We start from the raw sequence: 18,958 nt of genomic DNA on the forward strand, positions 1-18,958 counted from the left end.
TCGACCAGTGATGCATTGCTCCAAAGAACACAGCTGTGTGTATAGGCACCATCTCCTCCTCTTCACCTAAGCAATAATGTCCATGAAATCATGGACTTCAAACACTCACTGCATACTTCCTAATCCATGGTGAAACAAACACATAGCTATTAAAATGTAAAAGGTTCATCTGGATACACCCTGAAGTCATCTTGTGTACCACAAGTATGTACCCTTTGGGAGCCACTGCATGTTCCCATGCTGGCCTTGAAAAATGAGTAGGAGTGTGGCCTGTGGAGAATTTGAATTCGCTCAAATGTCACCCTCTGTTGGTCACGGTTATTTTGTATATATGCCTCCCCCAAAATGAAAATGTCTCCTTAATCCTCACAAGAATGCTTTCTTCTATCATTATTTTGGCCAGTAAGTGGAATCCTAGGGTGCTTGCAAAGCACTCGAATGAAAAGCAACGAAGGCGAATAAAAGACTGATGACCCCGCAATGCTTATGTCTGCACTGCTTCTGGAAGCTGCCAGTGCAGGCCAAACTCCACACCAGAGACGCACTTCCCGGCCGCTGCAGCAACAGACTACAACCACCAGAGGGCAGTAACATAAACCAGATTTTTCACTTGGACCTAAATGTGGATGCACAGTTTAATAATATGTAAAGTCCATTATTACAAGCTTTTCCTCTCCCCACCCCTTATTAATGAACAAATGCCCAGGGGTAATGCAGATATGTCTAAATACAGGGCAAGAAAGGGCAATCTGCACTCATACACAAAGAGTCTAACACACAGTAATAAGTGGGAATGAAAATAATCACCCGGGTGCAACTAAACCATTAAGGCTAGAGATTTAGCCAACTCTATGGCTGCATACATAGAAATAGAGATGCCTGCCTCCCAGAAATGGGCTTTTTTAAAACATTTATTTCACAAGTTCTTATTTAGAGTTCATAATAATAGCTGTAACGATAAACGCAAAGCTACAGGAGGGGTGTGAGAGGAACTTCATCTTTAGGGCTCAACAATCAAAGCGGGATTTTTCTTTTTGACTAAGGTAAGTGAATGAATTATTTGGGGCCTTTCCGTGGGCATTTAAAAATCATAACTCCATGCTGTAAACAACAGCACAAACAAAAAAATATTTTAAAGAAGAACTGGCTGATTCCCAAGCCATAAAATATCAACTGATATTTATTTATGACGTTAACCAGGGTCCTTCGATGCAAATAAATGATTTTTGGTGTTGTTGAAAGCAGAGATTTTTAGTGCTGAAACTGGTTTTAACATCACAGCATAGAGAATACAATAAATTTCTAGGAAATACTTCTAGTATGCAACCCACCCATTTCCCTGTGAACAAAGAAATAGAAATAACCCTTCCATTTTCTCAATTCATGACAGAAAAGAAGATTCCCTGGTCCTGTATTTTCACAATGGTTTGAAATTTGAGGGCCTCAGGAAAAGCAGGAGACAGCCAGCCTTGTCTCTGGAGTCACTCCATTAAACTCTGATATTTGTAAAAAGCTTGACAGATTACCATGTAGTTCCACACAGCGTGTAATAATAGCATATGGAATTCAGAGTCAAATGACTTAAACTCTCTAAATGTCCTATCTGGGTCATCTTGGGACAGTGCATGAAGCCCTCTGAGCTTCAGCTTCCACCTAAGGCAGGTAAGAGAACAGAGCTACCTCCCAAAGTGGGAGGTGAGAGTCACTCATGTAATATGGGACAAAGCACTGAAAACTGCTAACATTTAGAAAAAGTTTTGTTCTTATTTTCTCCCTTTTATAGACAAGGAACTAGAGCTTTAAAGATCTGTCCAAGGTCACGGTCAGTAAAGGCAGAGCAGGACCCTAGCCATTTGTTCTCATCCAAGACCATGGTTCTTCCCACCCCTCCATGGTATCTTGGTCAGCTTGGGCTGCCATAACAAAGTATCAAGGACTGGATGGCTTAAAACAAAAGACATTCATTTCTCACACTAAGAAGTCTCAGATCAAGGTGCCAGCAGGGTAGGTTTCATTGTGAGGATTCTTCTCATGACCTATAGATGGCCATCATCTCATTGTGTGCTCACATGACTCCTTCTTTGTGTGCATGTGGAGAGAGAGAGCTAGAGAGCTCTCTGGTGTCTCATCTTATAAGGGCATAAATCTCATCATGAGGGCCCCACCCTCATGATCTCATCTAACCCTAATTATCTCCCAAAGGTCCCACCTCCAAGCATCATTACACTGGGGGTCAGGGCTTCAACATAAACACTGGTGGCAGGGCGGGGACACAGACATTCAGTCCATAACAAAGGGTGACCATGGTCTTCTTTAACCAGCTACATCTTTCAGTTTAGGTCAACAAATGCCTCTGACAATCTGCCAAGCACAGTGCCAGTACTCATGGGGAACAAGGATGAATAAAAGAGCTCACATAATGTCAGAATAGTTCCTAGGAAATAGTCTTCAGGAAAGAGCATTTGTGACATGCGGGCTTTTATGACCGTGTGTAGCATAGTTTATCACAACAAACTTCATGAGATCATTTGAAACCTTGATTTTGGCTCAGTAAAACTGAGTCTGGACTTCTGGCCTCCAAAATGCTGAGAGAATGAATGTCTGTTGTTTTAAGTCTCTAAGTTTTTGGAAATTTGTTACAGTAGCTATAGGTAACTATGACAGGGACTAAAAGTCAGAAATTTGGAAATCAGAGAAAGGAGACAGTTTCACATACCAACCACTGACCTCACCTTACTAAATATTGTTTTATGATTATGATCTTTAGTAATTTCTTGTATGAAGAAAGTTTGCAAGATAGGCTTTGGGGTAAGAAACACCGTGGTTAACACAATAGTTAATTCCTGAGGGTCTACAACACCTACTAAACAAAGCAGCAATTCCTCAAACCTCTGAATCTGGTCCCTTGGTGGCAACAGTGAGTCTACACAGAAGTTAATTTTGAAACATAAAGAAATATGAAACCATTCTTTATGATGTTCGCTGCACAGCTGTAAATTTTTCTATGAGAGACTGTGGTTCTCATCCTGTGTCTCCAGATTTCTAGAAGTTCTTGAGCTTTATTAAAAGGTTCTAAGCTATAAACAAGAATTATATGTTAATTCTTAGATATGCAATGATAATCAGGCACTCTGATTAGAAGTTACATATGCCTTATGGGAAGACAGTAAAATGATTGTGTGGGACCTTGTAGGCTAAGGAGTTTGGATTTTATTCTGAATGTCATGGAAAAGCCATGGACGTTTGACAAGGAAAAGGAAATGACTAGAATTAGATTTAGAAAGATGCTCAGGTTGCCCTGTGTGGGTACGTGGTGTGCAGAGAGGTAAGTGGCCCTGTGATCTGAGAACAGATAATAATGGCCTAAACTAAGATAGTAAACATAAAAATGAAAGAGAAGCAGGCACACTGGAGATGTATTTAGAAGTAGAATCTAGGTTAGTCTGATTAATTAGAGGCGAGGAATGAGGGAAAGGGGTCAATTAGGGATGACTCCTAGGGATCTTGCTGAAGCAAGTTGAACGACGATGACTGGGAAGGCTGTCAATGGCTGGGGTGGGACAAGGAGCTGTGGGGTTTGTTTAATGGGGGCAGGGTGGGAAGCAAGCCTCCAGTTTAGGAAATATTATGTTGACAAGTAAGTAGAAATAACAAGTAGGCAGTGGAATATGTGGCTCTGGAACCCAGAGGGTAGTTCTGGACCAGAAATTTTGAACAGCATCGGTGCAGAGATGACATTTGAACTATGCTAGCAAAGAAGCAAAAACGAAATTGGTAGCTCCAGTAGGTAAGTTATTTGGAAATGAAAGCTGTTTCTCTGTTTCTCTCTCTCCCTCTCTCCCTCTCCCTCTCCCTCTCCCTTCCCTTCTCCTCATTCTGCCCCTCACACGGAGACATACACGCACACGCTCAGCAGCCAAACAATAACTTCTCAGGGTTTAACTGGAGATCATGGGGAGCCACTGAATATTTGGCTGTAATCTGAGTGCTTCGGGAAGAAAATTAAATAACCAAAGCTGAACGAAATTATAAAATAAATCCAAAATTTGTGAAAAAAAGTTAAACAATCAAAGCTGAAGCAATTCTAAAAAATCCAATCATTGCATACTGTTTTTATCGTCTACTTTACGTGTTTTTCTTTAAAATAACACTAGATAGAGTATAGATGATGGACTGCCAGATAATTGAGATTTAAGATAAAATATGGTAAATATTTAGAGATTACAGCTATGATGAAGGCAATGGATAGATGGATGAATAGAGGGGTGAGTGAGTAGGTGGATAAATGAATGAACAAACAGACAGAGAGAATGATAAAGACAAATTTTAAATACTGTTTTATATTTGCCACATAGTACGTAATTTAACATTCACCCAAAAATATTATTCAGAAAAAGAAAAAGATTGTGCTGTTTGTGAAGCTGTTTGAGGAGCTGGGAAGGAGGGCGGTCATGTGGCCAGGAGAACAATCTTTAATTTATTCATTCTCTGACAAATTTCAAGAAACGTAATCTATCAGTGATCAAAAGATTTAATTCTTAAATGGGAAAGAGCTGCATTTTCAGGATGTAAGAATCACTCATGCAGCCCCCTCAACCCTGCCAGAGGCCACAATTCGATTTAGAATATCAGAAAATGTTTGTCATGACAGGTTCACTTGGGAAGAAATGCTACATTTGATAATCCCAAAACGATTAATAATACATCAGATTATCTCCTCCAATTAATACTATAAGCAAATAATTCCACCACGAAACTCTAAAAAAAAAATATGAAAATACAGTTAAGAAAAGTTTATGAAGCCTTCGTCCAAAAGCACAAATGCCCTCACATTTCGTGCAGAGTCTTCTGATCACCAAAGACATGAAGGAGCTGTCAGATTCTGTGAGCAGAATCCAGCGCTTTCAAGGTCAATGGACCCAGTCTGAAGTTCATTTCACCCTGATGCCCTTTTGTAAAATTCTCCATTCTCCTCTAATCTGAGTAGAAATTAGCAAACTTCTTCAGCCATTTTTCCTTTCCTACGTTTGTTGGTGAGCCTACAATCCAGAGATCTTTGCACAAAACCACAGTCTAGATGAGAAATCACTTTGGGTTTCTAGCTCATCAGCAGTACTGCACATCTAATTAGCTCAACAATTGGTCCCTGTGATAAAATCAGCTAATTTTATGTTCAAATGGCTGCTCCGGGGTAAGCAATACTGTCACTCTAAACTTCACGAATAAAGAAGTTGCTGAAGAAGCTGGTTACTAGGAGGTCACTGGGGGCAAACACGTGAAGACTATTAAATTAGCAACCTAGGTCAATGTTAAAGTTAGGGCATAGGGGTCGCACCAGGGCTCAAAAAGATGAATTCCCAGAATGTAGTAACAGGGCCAGAAATGCCAACTCTTAAAGGAGAAAATAGTACGCAGATATAAAATGCATAAAAGGAGTCACCTACAGGACCTCCCTGACCTTAGTAAAAAACCTAAATGTTTATGATGAGATTACAGAGTCCTAGACCTTAATAAGTATTGTTAAGAAATGACTCATCCTAGATTAAAAACCTCTGTTGTTTCAGGAATTTGTCCAAAGTTACCCTAGATAGAAAACACAGGAAAGCCATGTCCAGAGGTTACCTATTCAGCTTCCTCCTCTTCTTCACTCAACTATTAAGGCGACCAGTGCTATCTGAGACTCTCTCCCTATTCTGTTGGGTCTATGAGAAACCACATTACTTTTTAAGGCAAATGTAAAAGCATATATCAACTTCTTTATCTTGTAAAAGCTAATAATACCACCTCTCATAGGTATTGCAAATTATTGATTTTTTTTCTTGTGTGTTATCAATTATACCAATTGAATGGACATTTAGAAATCCATACAAGTTTCAAAATTAGAAACAAGAGATACATGAATGCATACAATTTTACATAAGGATAAGAAAGATGCACACATATCTATAGCTAAACATATTCACTTTATCTAGGTACGTAGATAAATATAGTCAGAAATATATCAATGACTTCATTTAGACTTCATTTAAATAAAGTGCTTAAACAGTGATTAGCATGTAGTAAGTACTCAGTTGGTACTGTTGTTGTTTTATTATTATTATTATTTAGCTATATATAACACATAAATTACATAAAGTGCATATATAACTGTATATTGTACACCTATATGACTGCAGCAGGATTCCTGCTGAAAATTAACTTGCATTTTTCTTTCTCTGTTCTCACAGAGGTGCCAGAAAGTCACGGAATCATGGTAAACCTGAGACATTCTAGTCAGCTGCCAGCCTGGATGGGGTGGGGTTGGGGGAAAGACCACTTGTAGGTCGTCATATTGGCTACCTCTCGTGCACCAGCTCAGATCCTCTTGGGCTCACCTTTCTCTTCTTGCCTGCTGCAGTGCTCAGCTCTGCACGGACTCTAATTAACGTTATACAGGTGTGACCCTTCAGCGCCTCACCTCACATCCATGCCACATGCCTCTTGCCTCCTGCATCCTGCCCCAGGGACACAGTAGCCTGAGCCTACACACGTGCAACTTAGAGACGGAGAGTAAACCGCCCCCCAGAATGACTGGTCCAAACAACCGGTTACTGATAGCAAGGGCCGACTTAAATTGGTTTTCCCTCCTTTCCTTTTCCAACCTCCTTCCCTTTATTCCTGCTCCATGGCCACACATGCCCCAGTAAGTCCTCACACACAAGACTTTGTCACGGGCTCTGCTTCCCATGGTACCCAGACTAAAATAAAAACCACAATGGTCACCTATGTGCAGGTGCACAGTTTAGCCCTCCCGTTCATCAGGGTGGGTGACACAATAAGACACTTTGTTCTTTGGTTCCTGAACAGGAAAATGTTTGATCCCTCATGGTGTAGATCTGGAAAAATGGAGTGGGGATGGTAGTTCTTGGTGCTCAAAGGACAGAGGGACAAATCCTGACCCAGGGCTTCCAGGAGGGGGCCCTTGAGCAATGGCTGTGCTGGGAATTAAAAGAGCTTTGCACTTGACTGAGCTGAGCCGAGGGTCCCCAGGGCTGTGGTTTTCAGTAATCAGCTCTTTCCAATGGTGGCTGAAAGGAAGACTACTTGACCCTCATGCTGTGTATCTCCCGAAAAGAAAAGGGAAGAGCAGCTCCTAGAGCAGCACCTCTGAGGGCCATGAGGCTCCATGCTCCTTGGCAGTCGTGCCTTGGTAATGAGCCAACATAAGAGTAAAAGGCTTGGAATCTTGAGTCTCCCGGCCAGGGAGCCAGACTGATGTGCCCTGCCTTCAGTGGAATCCAGCGCCAGTTTTATTTACGTATAAAATAAAAGAGATGTGACAGTATTTGTTCTCTGAGTTGGTGATAAAGCAGTTATATGTGATTAAGTTAACAGCAGTGGCTATCTGAATGCTGGGGGCACATGCAACATCAGTGTTTATGCGAAAAAGACTCTACTTTTAAAAACCAAGAAAAAATGTATATATGGATATGGATGTATGTATTTAATTCCCATATGCTTAGGTACAGAATACTCAAAAAGCATTTGGTTAGAACAACTGTCTAGAATAAAAGAGTAATATTTCCTCAAATCTATAAGAGCAATGGGAAAAATATTAGAACAGTTCATATTTAATAACTAAATTTAATTTCATATGTGTATAAGTTATCTACAACCAAAGTGGGTTCTACTCAGAGGTATGGGTAAGAAATTTTATTGTAGTAGAAACCAGGATATTAGGTATACGTTAGCCTTTCATTACACATGAAGGCACTGGAGAGAAATTAATATTCTTCCAGAGTCTCTTAGTATTACCACTGGTACCTTAAGGGACTGTGTATCATTACAATAGACAATTTATATATAGCATTTATCATAGGCAACTTTAAGTATTAACTACTAACATTGCCTTTATAATTAAATAGAGTGAGATGAAACCAAATAGAACTAATTGTTAAATTCTTGCTTGGGGCAGATGCTCTACCAAGCCAAGCGCAGTGTCTTCCCTACCCATCTCTCAAATGCTGGTGTCCCTCAGGTCCTATGCCTTCTCCTCTCATCTCATCACTTTTCCTAGTGATCGCATCAGTGACCTGGGCTGCATTTACCAAATATAAGTTAACTCCCAATAAGAATAAGGATTAGCATTTGCTGAGCACTTACTATGTGCCAGACCCGGTCCTTTACAACCATCAACCCAGTTAACATCGACAACCACTCTCCCCGCAAGGTAGGACCAGCCCATGTCTCCTCTTAGCAATCATCTGGATGTCCGGATCATGAGTACCTTAAACTCCATATTTCCAAACTTAACTTACCTTCTCCACAAAGCTGCCTTGGCTCCTCCATACCTTTATATAAATCATCACTAGCCAGAAAACTGTAAGTCACCCTGGACTCCTCCTCCTCATTTATTTTCCATTTTCAATCAAGTTCCAAGTTCTATGACTTCTACTTCCTAAATATCGCTTCGTTTCATTCATCCTTTGTGACCATACCAGACAAAGCTCCCATCGTTTCTGGCCTGGGGTCCTACGACAGCTGCCTAATTCTCTCTGCATCTAGTCTTATTTCTCTAATTCCAGTTACTCTACTAACTTAACCTATGACTTTGGGAATCTAAAATGTAGAGATAATAATGACATCTCTCATCCTTATAGGTTTGCTTGAATAAATAAGATACATGGCTTTCTAAGTGTTAGGCACTTGATAAAAGTTACACAACTGAAATACACATTGAGACAATTTGATGCTAGAGGTTACATGCTTAACTGCCACCACATATGACCAAGTAAGCTCACCATTATCAGAAAAGTCATGATGAAAAGGAATATGAGAAAGATAATTTACAGTTATATTTCTAGAACAGAAATATACACACACACACACACACACACACACACACACACACACACACACAAATTATTCCCAAACTTAGCAGCTTCAGAAAACAAACATTTATCATCTCATTGTTTTTATAGCACAGCTTAGTTAGATACCTCTGGCATGAGGTCTTTCATGAGGCTGCAGTCAAACCGTCAGCCAGTCTCTCACCTGAAGGCTTGACTGAGGTTGGGGGGCTTCCAGGCTTGCTCAGGGGGTTTTGAAGGCCTTTGTCCTTTGCCACATGAGCCTTTACACAGGGCTGCCTCTCAACACGGCAGCTGGCTTGCCCTAGGGCAAGTGATCCAAGACAGTGAGAGGAAAAGGCCCCCAAGATGGAAGCCACAGTCTTTATTTATTTATTTTAACTTTTTAAAAATTAAGTTTAGTGGGGTAACATTGGTTAATACAATTACATAATTTTCAGGCGTACATTATAATTTGACATCTGTATATTCTATTGTGTGTTTACCAGCCAAAGTCCAGTTTCCTTCAGCCACAATCTTTAATAAACATATCTCAGAAGTAATAGCTCATCACTTCTGTCATTCAATAGGGGTGAGTCATTAAATCTAGCCCATTCTCAAGGAGAGGAGATTACACATGGGCAGAGACTGGTGAGGGCCATCCTAGAGGCTTCCTACTATTATCACCCAGGCAGACAGCACAGCCTTGGAGGGAGGGAGGGAGGGGCGTGCCGAGGGATAAATGAAGCCCTGTCAGCACCTCCTTTAGCCCTCTCTACTTTTTGGACTTGAAGTGACCATGAGTTGCATGTCCTGTGACTTTTTCATTAGTAGATACACTCTTATCCCTGTCTCTTTCTGACTGCCACCTCTGCCACCATGGGGAATAGGTGGAGAATCCACACATTCCTAGGAACTGTTGCATATCAGACTATTTACATAATTCTAAAATAGATCAGCATGACAGTAGCTGCTGGCTCTATTGTTAAATGTGAATCTAAATCAAAATATAACAATAATTAAAATTTAAACGTTATCACAAAGTTCTAAATATTAAAGCAACTCAAGTTATTTTTAAAGGAATCGAATCTCTATCAGAGGAGATTTAAAAATATAATACAATAGTGAAAATAATTATTTTATGATGTGATGTCTACATTTCTGAGAATTATCTTTATTATTATTCAATCTACTGTTATGAGCAAGAAACAGAGCATTACAGGTTAAACTGTGTGCCTCCAAAAAAGATATGTTGACGTCCCAACCCCAGGACCTCGGATGTGACCTTCTTTGGAAATGGGGTCTTTACAGAGGTCATCAAGTTAAAATGTGGTCATTAGGTTGGGCCCTAGGCAAGTATGACTGCTGTTGTTCTAAAAAGGGGAAATTTGGACATAGAAATGGACATGCATAGAGGGAAGATGATGTGAGGACACATGGGGAGAAGAGGACCATCTATAAGCCAAGGAGAGAGGCCTAGAGCAGACCCTTCTCTCATGGCCCTCAGAAGGAGACTTCCAGCCTCCAGAACTGTGAGGAAATACATTTCTGTCGTTCAAGCCATCCAGTCTGTGGTACTTTGTTATGAACCTGAGCAAATCAATACAGAGAGAAGAAAGAAAAAGAGAGTATTGCAGGGAGACAGAGAGAGACAAAGAAAGGGAGAAAGACTATAGGCTAAGCTACATATTCATTTGGATCAGTTGATTTTAAAGAGAAATGCATGAGAGTCTGTTCTTAAAATCTCATTGAGCACATTTACGAAGCAGAGTGGCTCTATTCCAAGAGGCTGACAGAAATTACCAAAAAATGTGCAAATGGAACACAGTGCCAGGTGAAATGAACCAGACTCTTACTCTACAGGTGGGGTCGAGCTGGCAGGGCTGACGGCGGGGGCCGATGGCGGAAGCCAGGAGCGGGAAGAGACCCTACCTTCTGGTAGTCGTCTTTGGACCTCAGGGCCACCTCCAGATGCGTGGTGGAGAGCGGATAGATGGCCGAGCGGTATTGAGAGCCGTGGTCATTGCCTTGGCGCATTCCTGGGAAAGTGGAAGCAGAAAGGGTTACTGGGGTGGACTGAACAACAAGGCCGTTCACATGTTTTCTATGACTTGTGTGCTAAGTGCTTCTTTTAATTTTATCTTGACACCTCTCACCTTAAATGAGCATAAAATATATCTGTTTTGCTTGGCTTATTTTAATTATAACAAATATCTCTGAACTTAGGTAAATTTGTCACAGGTCTTGAATCATAGTAGATAGTCTATAAATATGTATTTTTCTATGTAGATATTTAAATCATAACCTATTCCATTTATTACTTGCAAAGCATCATGACATACATTGTTTCTTTGAATCCTAATGAGACACCTTGTGTGGCAGGTATTGTCCCTCACTTGGCAGGTAAGGAATGGGATAACGTACTGGCACACAGGAGGTGCTTATAAATCCACACACACACACACACACACACACACACACACACACACAAAACCCTGATACTCAGCGAGTTGAAAGCGTTTGGCTTAAGGTCATATACCTAATCAAAGGAAAACCTGGGACTTCAAGTTAGGCCAACACACTTCTCGCCCTGCTGCAGCAGCTAAAGCATAGATGGTGGTCAATTTACAAGTGAATAATTTCGTCTCCAAAGTTAAACAGCCACAGGTTTAATATAGATCCCTGTAGTTCTCCATACTGTTGTCAAAACAAACGTCACACATGTTGACTACATCATTCAAGTATCAGTTTCAGTTTTAAAAAGTGCCCCAAACTCCTCCCATAGAAGATTCAATCTTCCAAAAAGAACAGTTTCATATTTTCACATTTTAATGCACATATGAATCACCTGGGGATTGTTAAAATGTAGGTTCTGGCTCAGGAGGTCTGGGATGACCCTGAAATTCTGCATTTCTAACCTAATCATGGGTGGTGCAGAGTCACCAGACCGCACTTTGAATAACAAGGGTTTAGCATTTGTCCAGATATTTTCAAGGTTCTTTTGTAATTGCAGTAATGTGGTGAGGAAACCCCGAGTCCTCTAAACTACCCTTTCTCAGGTACGCCATCTGCAGTGCTCTCTCCACCTCACCCCGTCATACATACAGTTTTCTCCTTTCTAACCTTTGAGACTTGTCCAAGCATCTTCAAAACCTTTGTATCTCTGCAAAACCTTCCCTCATAGCGCCTCACAGCTGTGACAGTCACAGACTCCTCTGGGCTCCATCGGGCCCTGCAGGCCCCTCTCTGAGAGGTGTCATCACACTGCATTGTTATTATGTAGTCGTCCCCCATTCTCTGTGAGCCTTCCGGAAGGCAGAGGTTTACAGCCATAGGAGCTGGTATAGCATCAGACAGACAGATTTCTATGAAGAATATATGAGTTTATATCCTGTGATCCAAGACTCTGCAACTAATACTGGAGTGCTTGGTCACATTTACTTTGTAAATGCAAATGTAAATTCAAATGTAAATAAAACAACCTTTCTTAAGAGCTAGAGGAAAAAGCTACAAATGAGTTCATACCTTTGACCAGTAGATGTAAGTACAGTAGCTGAGGACACCAAAGGTTTGCTATGGCAATTGACAGATAGATAAGCTCGAATTCATGACCCAAACTGCAGGCCAAAAAGAAAGGTTTAAGCAGTAACAAACTAGTAGGGTTTAGGGTCAAGCCATAGGCTATCTATGGTGTGTATGTGTGTATGTGTGTGTTGGGGGTGGTTATTTCTGACACCTACTTGTTCGCACCCCCAGCTTAGCTGACTATCTAGAAATCTCATTCTCCCACCTTCAGAGTCCCAACCTCTCCTCGGTGCACAAAGGTCACAAGGGGACTAAGCACTAATTAGCAGCTTAAAGAGTTAATACTAATACCAAAATATTAATTTAATAATATATAATAAAAATAAACCAATCCATGCCTCTAATAAACATTGTATAAAACCAAATTAAAATATCTATCTCATTTCTGTGTAAGTTATATTTTCATGTAACTATTATAGCATTATTATTACAGTATAAAATCTATAAGTATTACAGTATAAATGTCACTATAGTATACACTATACAAGTATTATTATGGTATAAGTATTATTCATTAAGCACCTAATATGTACCGAGTACTCTTCCAGATGCTGAGGATACCACAAAGAATAAAAGCAAACTCTCCCTTCGTAAAGCTCACATTCCTGTGGAATCTGAAAGACTGGATAAACAGATATTCCAAAATGCACTTTGGCAATGTTTTTACTTTGCCTTCTTCAATTTTCCCTCATTCACTTACAAGTAGGGCTTTTCTTGCATGACTACTTCCCACCCTTTTATGCATAAAGACATAATAGTAGTAGCATTATTGTTCCTTCTGAAATATTCTACACGAAGAAAAAAAAAGTGGCTGGATGGTTGATTTGGGGTAAAATTTGACCCCTCTCCATTCAGCACAAGATGTAGAAAAGCAGATATCTGTGTGAAGTTGTTTAAATCTATTTAACTTTTCCTTCTTTTGAAAGAGAAATTAATATATGAGTAAAAGAGAATCTGTAGGCGTGACTTATTTATATTTTCAACAAGTTTTGATAAGATTCTGTATGCCCTGTACATTGAAGACAATAAATATCTGTGCATTTGGTTGAAGGTCTTTGAATTATCACAGGATTGTGGGAAATTGTTGCTTATGGATAAAATTGGCTTTTTAATCAAACAAAATGGGAAAATGAATAATTATTCCAAAGAAATGGTATAATAATGGGCTCTTCCACTGATCATATTTTCACAAATTATCCGATAGATGAAGTGCACAACGAAACCCTTAAGCTTACATTCATATTTAGAGCTTTTCTTGTAGTGACATGACAACCTAAGGGGTAGACACATCTGGAAGATTTCACAAAATTGTGTGGTTGGGCAGAAAAGATGCATGTAACTGTCATTCTAGGCAAGTATGTAAGGCAATGCATTTCATTATCTTTTTTTTAGATTATTCTTTTAATTTATTTTTCAGATATAGTTGACATACAATATTATTTTAGTTTCATTCAATATTACATCAGACATTTATATACTTTACCAAGTGAGCACCTTTACAAGTTTAGTACCCATCTGACACCATACATGGTTATTACACTATTATTGACTGTATATCCTGTGCTATACTGTGCTATACTTTACATCTGTGTGACTAATTTCATAACTAGCAATTTGTATTTAATCCCTTTCACCTTTTTTGCCCATTTCCCCATCTGGTAACTATCAGTTTGTTCTCTGTATCTATGAGTTTGTTTCTGTTTTGATTGTTCATTCATTCATTCATTCATTCATCCATTTATTTTAGATTCCTCATATACGTGAAATCATATAGTATTTGTCCTTCTCTGTCTGACTTATTTTATTTAGCATAATACCTACTATCATCCATGTTGTCACAAATGGAAAGATTTCATTCTTTTTATAACTGAGTAATATTCTATTGCATATATGTAGCACATTCTCTTTGTCTACTGAATAAAATACCTAGGAATAAATTTAAACAAGGAGGTAAAAGACCTACACTCAGAAAACTGTAAGACAATAAAGAAAAAAATTGAAGAAGACACAAATAAATGGAAAGATATACCGCATCCGTGGATTGGAAGAATGCATTAAAATGCATACTATCCAAAGCAATCTACAGATCCAATGCAATCCCTATCAAAATGCCAATGGCATTTTTCCAAGGCAATGCATAACTGCAAAAAACAACCCATGGGTTATTCATGTAATTAGAGGTTGTACTACTACTGTGACCTGGGTAGAGATTTATAGACTCTTCCCTTAAGCCATGATCCCTTTAAATTCTAACTTGATCATGTGTTAATTGTAATACGACAATACTGATATGGCTCCTGTCACTGTTGACCCTGTCTTCTTTATGCAGATTTGGGCTGTCCCCAACTCACTCTGGGCAGTTTTAATGAGGAGAAACATCATGGGCACTATCCACGGCTCTGCTCCAGATTCCCCACACCTTTCTCTTTGCACGAACCCAAACTGACTATCCATCCATTGGAAAGATGGGAGTTATTCACATAGTTACAGCCCCCATCTGCGGCAGAAGTCTTACAGATTTGAATTTACAGCCCTGATCTTCTGATCCCAGCCCTTTTTTGATGTTCTAGTGAAACTAAAACCTTCCCATGTAAGAAACAATACACTCTCTCACTGGTCACTCTGGCTAAACCCCTGCCTGGCTGTGAAGGAAGATATGAAAGTGCTAAAGAGATCCAGTAAGGGATGAAGAGGAAACATCAAAGCCTTTACTCAGATTCATTTGAATCTTAAGTGATGCTGGACAAGACATTAACTCTCTCTGGTCTTTCATGAATAAGAATGCTAATTTGATTGATTTCTTTCAATCAAAGTTCATCCTGAGGAGAAGGTATAGTATCTTTACACAAAACCGCACACACATAGTCACATAATTCTGTGTGTGTTTGGTTAATTTCAATGCATGTACTTTTCATTTCACTGATGAAGGGGCTTATTAAATGGATAGGAGCTGGAAATTTGGAAGCAGATGGTTCACTGGGAAATATGATTTGATGCTCAACAGACTGAAAAACCCATAGATATGGATTTTCTGTTCTTGTTATTTTTAATACATTGCATTTACAGATGTTTAGCATCATTAAACTTTTCACCATTTCTTTCAACCTCCATTGGTTTATGTTATAAATGCAAAACAGTGAGGAAAACCTGTTTACTAAATCTCTTCTAAGAAGCCTAGGATTTAGAGCTATAAGATCTTGTTTTTAAGTCTGACTTTGCCACTGACATGCTTTGTGCAAATTATCTCACCTTTCTGAGCCTCAGACTTCATTTGTAAAACAGGGACTGTAAAGGCCTACCCTCCCAGTTTGTTGTGAGGAGTAAATAAGATAAAACCTGTAAAGCATTTTGTTGACTATAAAAAATTATGTAGGTGTTAAATACTTTTATTTGTGCAATAAATCTTAGAATATTTCAAAATCATCAATTTGAAATAAAAATAACACGTGACCTCATGCAAGATACTCTAGAAGGAGCCATTTATTCCCCTGACAAGAATTATTTATATTACTCTCTCCGATATCCACACAGCAGAGGTCACACCGACAAATACAAAGAGAGGATCAAAATTCATTTTGTGTGTGTAAAAATGTAGTATTTAATTTTAAACTGTTTTATTACATCTTTTTTAGCAGAATTACCTTTCTAGTTAAATTTTAACTCTGCTAATCTCTAACCCAGTCTTCGTTTCAATGGAAAACAAATCCAAGAAAAGTAAAAAATTCTTTGAGTAAATTCTCCTGCTCCTGCCCCTACCCATAAAGACCTTTTCGATGTAATGTCTTCACTCTTGGTCTCTGATATGAAGCTTGTAAAAATCAGGCCTGTTGGCATTATCTTGTATCTCCTGAGCTCATACCCACTGGGGTGCTAGAAAGGGGAATAGAAAGATGTACAAAATAGTGGAATAAAACAACTAAAAATCATTGAAAAAATAGTTTTTAAAGCTCTTTTTTCCCCCTGACTGCCTGCCTTCTTTCCTTCCTTCCACCCATTCATCTATCCCTCCCTTTCTCAGGCAAAGTACTCAGTACTGGGATTCAGAAACAAGACACGGTCTCATTTCCAACTAGTTCACCTTCTTAACACTGTAAGAGGAAATAGATGGAAACCAATAAGCATAATCAAGTATTGGAAATGTGTCTTAGTAAGCTCAGACTGCTATAACAAAATATCATAACCTATAAACCAGTGGATTAACAACAGAAACTTATTTCTCACAGTTCTAGAGGCTGGAAACAGGACACCAGCCAATTCGGGGTCTGGTGAGAAATTTCTTCCCGGTGAAAGACAGCTGTCTTCTTGCTGTGTCCTCATATAGCCGAAAGAGAGTGAGCTGGCTCTTTGACCTCTTCTTACAAGGCCACTGATCCCATTCACGAAAGCAGAGCCCCCATGACCTCATCACTTCCCAAAGGCCCCACTTCCAAACAGCATGACATTGGAAATTAGATTTTAACATATGTATTTGGGGGAGACACAAATATTGAGTCTATTAATAAGATGTTATGGGGAAAAAAATCTGTGCAGATTAGAAAAATACAGGAATTCAAAAGAAGGAGTGGGTAGGTTCACCTAATCAGTGCAAGAGGGGCCTACGTCCTTCAGGGCTGTATAGAAGAAGTAAGTCTTGTCTTGAAAGAGCAAATGATGGCATGAGGGGTGAAAAACATTCTCCAGGAGGCCAAAAGTAAGAGTTATAGAATGGCATGGTGCCTTCAGGGACATGATAGGAACTGGTACTGTTTGCAAAAGCAGCAAAAGCATGGTTAGCATCTTTATCAAAGCCCTGGGGTTTATCTTCTCCAGCAAGCATGAAGCCCAGATGAGAGTTGCTGGAAATACAAGAAGTGGTCCTGCTAACCCATTAAGTTACAAAAATAGCAGGTATTCTTAACCTTCTTTGACACAAAAGGAAGCTATGGATCAGAGACTTTAAGTGACCTGCCTGATGTCACATAGCAGGCAAATAGCCATCCCATGATTTAAACCTAGATCTGACACCAAAGCTCTTTCTCCTTTCAAAATTGATACACGAGAAGTTAGGGGAAAGCAATCAAAGACAACGTAACAAAGTGCCCTGTAGCTGGCTGGCATTTCTGGTGGGGAGAGGAGCATCACAGGCACAGGCCCAGAAGTGAGAACAAGCTTGGTATATACTGGACACTATGGAGAGACAAAACTAGTTTCTGCCAAAGGGCCTGGAAGGAAATGAAGCTGGTCATTTGAGCATGAGGCCACATAGGGATCTTGACAGGATACACTGGGGACCAGAGATGTATGGAAAGATCAGTTTCAAGGTAGCCACGGAATTCTGCGGAACACTGGGTGAGCATAATCATCAAAAATCCAGAACTCTTTCACACAGATTCAACAAGTGTTGCAAAGTTCATCGTGCCCTCCATTCGGCTTTAGAAAACTCCAAGAGGATAAATTATTGACATTATTCGGCTGTCTTCATGTCCCAAGAAAGCAAGTAATGGGCTTGCTATAGTTTGTGAAGAGAGAATAACTGGCTTAGAAACAACATCTTGTGCTTAAAATTCTTCCATAACACTCTCCATGCTGATTAATGAGGCCTGGGATTTGGAGTATTCTTGAAAAGAACTGACCTCTTGACACCTACCAACTGTTTGTGATTTCTCTATCCACCTTCCCTAAATAAGATTTGAAAGGGACAAACCATTTTGAGACTGTCTTAAGATTTCTCTCTCAGCAAAGCCAGAGAAAGCACAGGAAAATGGAAAAATGCTTAATCTATAAGGAAGTACAAAGATGGCTGAGTTCTCATCAGCTCCTTGGGCCTTCTACACTTCAGCTCACCTTTGCGTACCAGCACTGTTTTAAACATTCTGACTGGAGAGATGAGAAATATGCTTGAACATGGGAATTTTAAAGGGAAGTTCACACAACGAGTTCCTGTGAGGTGATTCCATTAAGAAATTCCAGGTGCCAACAGGTGATCGTGAACAAAAGGCAAGGAAGGACATATTCCTAAGTGCCTGAAATCACTCTCTGTTAGGGAACTTGAAAGGAATACTCTCACTGAGGACTATCCATGCTTGCTGCATAGACAGGGTGGCTCCCACCAGAACGAATACATATTCTTCTCTTCTATAAACTGTTGCTAGGTAGAAATAGATCCCAACCCACAGACTGCTGCATGAAGCAGAGAAACAGGCATGTGTTTTGTCATGAGACAGTTCTGGAATCTAATTCCATCTCCGCTGTTTACTAACTGTGTGACCTCAGCCAAGGTACTAGACCTACCTGAGCTTCAGTTTCCTCATTTGAAAAAATGGGGATGATGATATGTACCTTACAGGGTCGTTAGGTATCTTACCTAGGAACTCAGTAAACATATTCCCCCTCCCCTTGTGACAAAATTGTCCCCAGTTGAGATCCACTGCTATATATTAATGAACCACATCTTTTGATGTCATTGCTTATAAAACCTACACATTCAGGCAGCTAAATGAAACAGCATGTAAGAAGTGAACACTCTACAAAGAGTAAAAACCAATAGTTGCTAAAAAGTATCAGAG

The 18,958-nt window shown here is 39.7% G+C and overlaps 1 protein-coding gene across 2 annotated transcripts in view; it reads right to left on the minus strand.

The window, feature by feature from the left end:
• MSRA (methionine sulfoxide reductase A) overlaps positions 1-18,958 on the minus strand; it is a 327,395-nt gene that overhangs the window by 79,374 nt on the left and 229,063 nt on the right. For both annotated transcript variants that reach the window (XM_039875849.1, XM_039875848.1), the window contains one exon: positions 10,761-10,867. In XM_039875849.1, the coding sequence (XP_039731783.1) occupies positions 10,761-10,867 (107 nt within the window). The remainder of the gene's footprint in view (positions 1-10,760; positions 10,868-18,958) is intronic.

The sequence above is a fragment of the Pteropus medius genome, unplaced genomic scaffold (assembly GCF_902729225.1).
Source record: "Pteropus medius unplaced genomic scaffold, Ma_sr-lr_union100, whole genome shotgun sequence".
NCBI lineage: Eukaryota > Metazoa > Chordata > Mammalia > Chiroptera > Pteropodidae > Pteropus > Pteropus medius.